The sequence below is a fragment of the Simochromis diagramma genome, unplaced genomic scaffold (genome assembly GCF_900408965.1).
Source record: "Simochromis diagramma unplaced genomic scaffold, fSimDia1.1 OVJJ01000316.1, whole genome shotgun sequence".
NCBI classification, from domain to species: Eukaryota; Metazoa; Chordata; class Actinopteri; order Cichliformes; family Cichlidae; genus Simochromis; species Simochromis diagramma.
In genome coordinates this window covers 55,216-57,715 of record NW_024387221.1, presented here as the reverse complement: position 1 = coordinate 57,715, position 2,500 = coordinate 55,216, and the positions used below count along the sequence as shown (strand labels likewise).

The following is a 2,500-nucleotide window of genomic DNA, read 5'->3' as shown; positions in this document are numbered from 1 at the left end:
TTGTTAACCCTTTAAAGCCGGCAGAGGCACGCTCCGTTTTGCGTAACTATTTTTAAATCCCTGTAGAACCTGAACCGCGTAAGCTAGCGCAATAATTTGTTTTGCATATGAATCCGGAGGAGTTGTACTTACATCTTGTGCCATCAGCTTGTCCTCGGTCACGGTTTCCTTCCACACAAAGCTTTGCAAAAATTGCATAAAAAAGCGCTTGCAGGAACAAAAACATAATATTCCAGAAACACGCTTCGCCGATCCGATCAGCTGTTCGTAACACTTCCCACATTGAACAAGACGTCAACGCGAACCATCGCATGTACGTCATTTCCTGCCCGAAACAGGAAGTGACGTCATTTTTGCAGAAAATGCAGAGTTTTACTTGTAGGCCTTAAAAGCCTATACTGGTGTTTTTTATAAGTCAAGTTTGACTCTATACTTTTCTGAATAGTTTTCTGGGATGCTTAGAACTCGAATTGCACTGCTGGAAAATAGTTTATTTTGATGCACCTGCTGTTTTCTTTGCAATTTGCATCATAGGATTGTTTTTTGTTTTTCCTGCAGTATATAAAAATTGCTGTATCTCCAAAATAAAACTATGAAGACACTCAAAATAAATTTCCTGTGGTGGGAAACTATTTCTTGCAACTTTTTTGCATTTAAAGTTTTGAGGGATAACCTCTTAAATTTCTCCAAGTAGAAATATATGTAAAAAAAAAAACAAAAACGATTTTCAATTTTTTGTAGTTTATTGCACTTTTTTGCAATTATGTAAGTTACTATGGACTTAATGCATACATATTATTAAAATATGGGCTAATAACAGTTGTATTGATGTATAGGCAACTTGAAATGCTCCCAAAACTGACACTACAGCATGTAAAAAAATAATTTAAGCTCTGGCGGACTTGGTTCTATGGTATGTCTTAAAGGGTTAAATAAATATCGTCAAATAATCGAGATCTCAATTTCAGTGAAAATAATTGTGATTATCATTTTTGCCATAATCGAGCAGCCCTACCTGTAACCTCTGACCCCTTTGTTGCACTGTTCCTTTAAGGGAAGAGGCGGGGCCATTAAAAACAGACCAATCAGAATGATACAAAGGTTAGAGGTTCAACCTCAGATTGATCCGTGAGGAACGCCACAGCTCACTTTCCTGTTTCTATCCTCTGTCCTGGCAGCTGATTGGTCGAGGCCGTTACGGCGCAGTGTTTCGCGGTTCTCTTAACGAGCGCTGCGTGGCTGCCAAACTCTTCGGCTCAGCTAACCGACAGAACTACGTCAACGAGCGCTCCATCTACTGCGTGCCGCTGCTGCAGCAGCACGACAACATCGCCCGCTTCCTGACCGCAAACGAGAGGACGACGGCAGACGGACGCCCTGAGTTTCTGATCATCATGGAGTACTACCCACACGTGAGTTCATCACAGCAGGTCTGAAGCTCGATCACGGCGGGTCCCCGTGGACCCACCGGAGGACTGAGAGAGCCCAGTCCTCCGGTGGTGGTCAGGGGAGCAGATCTGGCCCAAAGCAGGCATGACAGGCCGAGCCCACTCAGAGTGAGTCTGACTGCTGAGGCTCAGCCATTGGTCAGATGACCTGGCTGAGCCTCAGGTGTGTTTGGACCACGTCTGACTGCGCCTGCTGTCTGAGCTCTCCTGACCCTCCACGTTCATGCCTCTAGCGCCCCCTCGGGGCAAACCTCACACATTCAGCTTGTCTGCTGTCGCCCTGTGGTGTAATGGGGTCTGCAGCCTGTGGGGGCGCCAGCAGCGCCTTCACACAGTCACACAGTGCAGCTGTCAGCCTTCACCTCTGCTCTCCATTAGTCTGTTATTGTGCTGGAAGACGGCGCCTTCACACCCTCTTCCTGTCTGGAGCCTCTGATCTCACACACACACACACACACACACACACGCGCGCACACACACACACGCACGCACGCACGCACGCACACACACACACACAGATCAGCTTCCAAACCTCCGTCAGTCTTCAGATTGATTTCTTTCCTTCCAGGCAGCCACGAGCAGACTTTACTGTTTCGCCTCTTGAACCTGAAACACGCTTAAGATGACCTCACATCATTTTTACAATCTGCACCTTTCTGACATCATCAGGGCTCAGAAAGTTTCCCAACATGTGAAAACATGTTCAGACTCTTGTTATCAGTCTGTATCTCACACACAAACAGACACACACAGATGCAGTGATGTCTGGTCTGGTGGGTTTCTGCATTCCTCTGCAGCCCTCAGACAGTAATTACTTGTTTAAGTGTCTGCGCTTACACACACACGCGCGCACACACACACACACACGCACACACACACACACACACACACACACACACGGTTCATCTTAAGGCTGAACATCAACCATGAAGTTGCCACTTTAACTTTCATCGTATCCAGTTACAGAGTGAATATATGGAGCTGCCAAGATCAACAAATAAATAAGAAATGGATATTAAAAAAACGGTACCAACACAGAGCAGCTATCTGAA

The 2,500-nt window shown here is 45.8% G+C and overlaps 1 protein-coding gene across 1 annotated transcript in view; it reads left to right on the top strand.

The window, feature by feature from the left end:
- The window catches only part of LOC120746550, a 13,616-nt gene extending 12,373 nt beyond the window's left edge, over positions 1–1,243 (top strand). Inside the window, exon 7 of the mRNA XM_040051972.1 lies at positions 1,179–1,243. Within this exon, the coding sequence (XP_039907906.1) occupies positions 1,179–1,225 (47 nt within the window). The 3' untranslated portion in view covers positions 1,226–1,243. The remainder of the gene's footprint in view (positions 1–1,178) is intronic.
- The last annotated feature ends 1,257 nt before the right edge of the window (positions 1,244–2,500 follow it).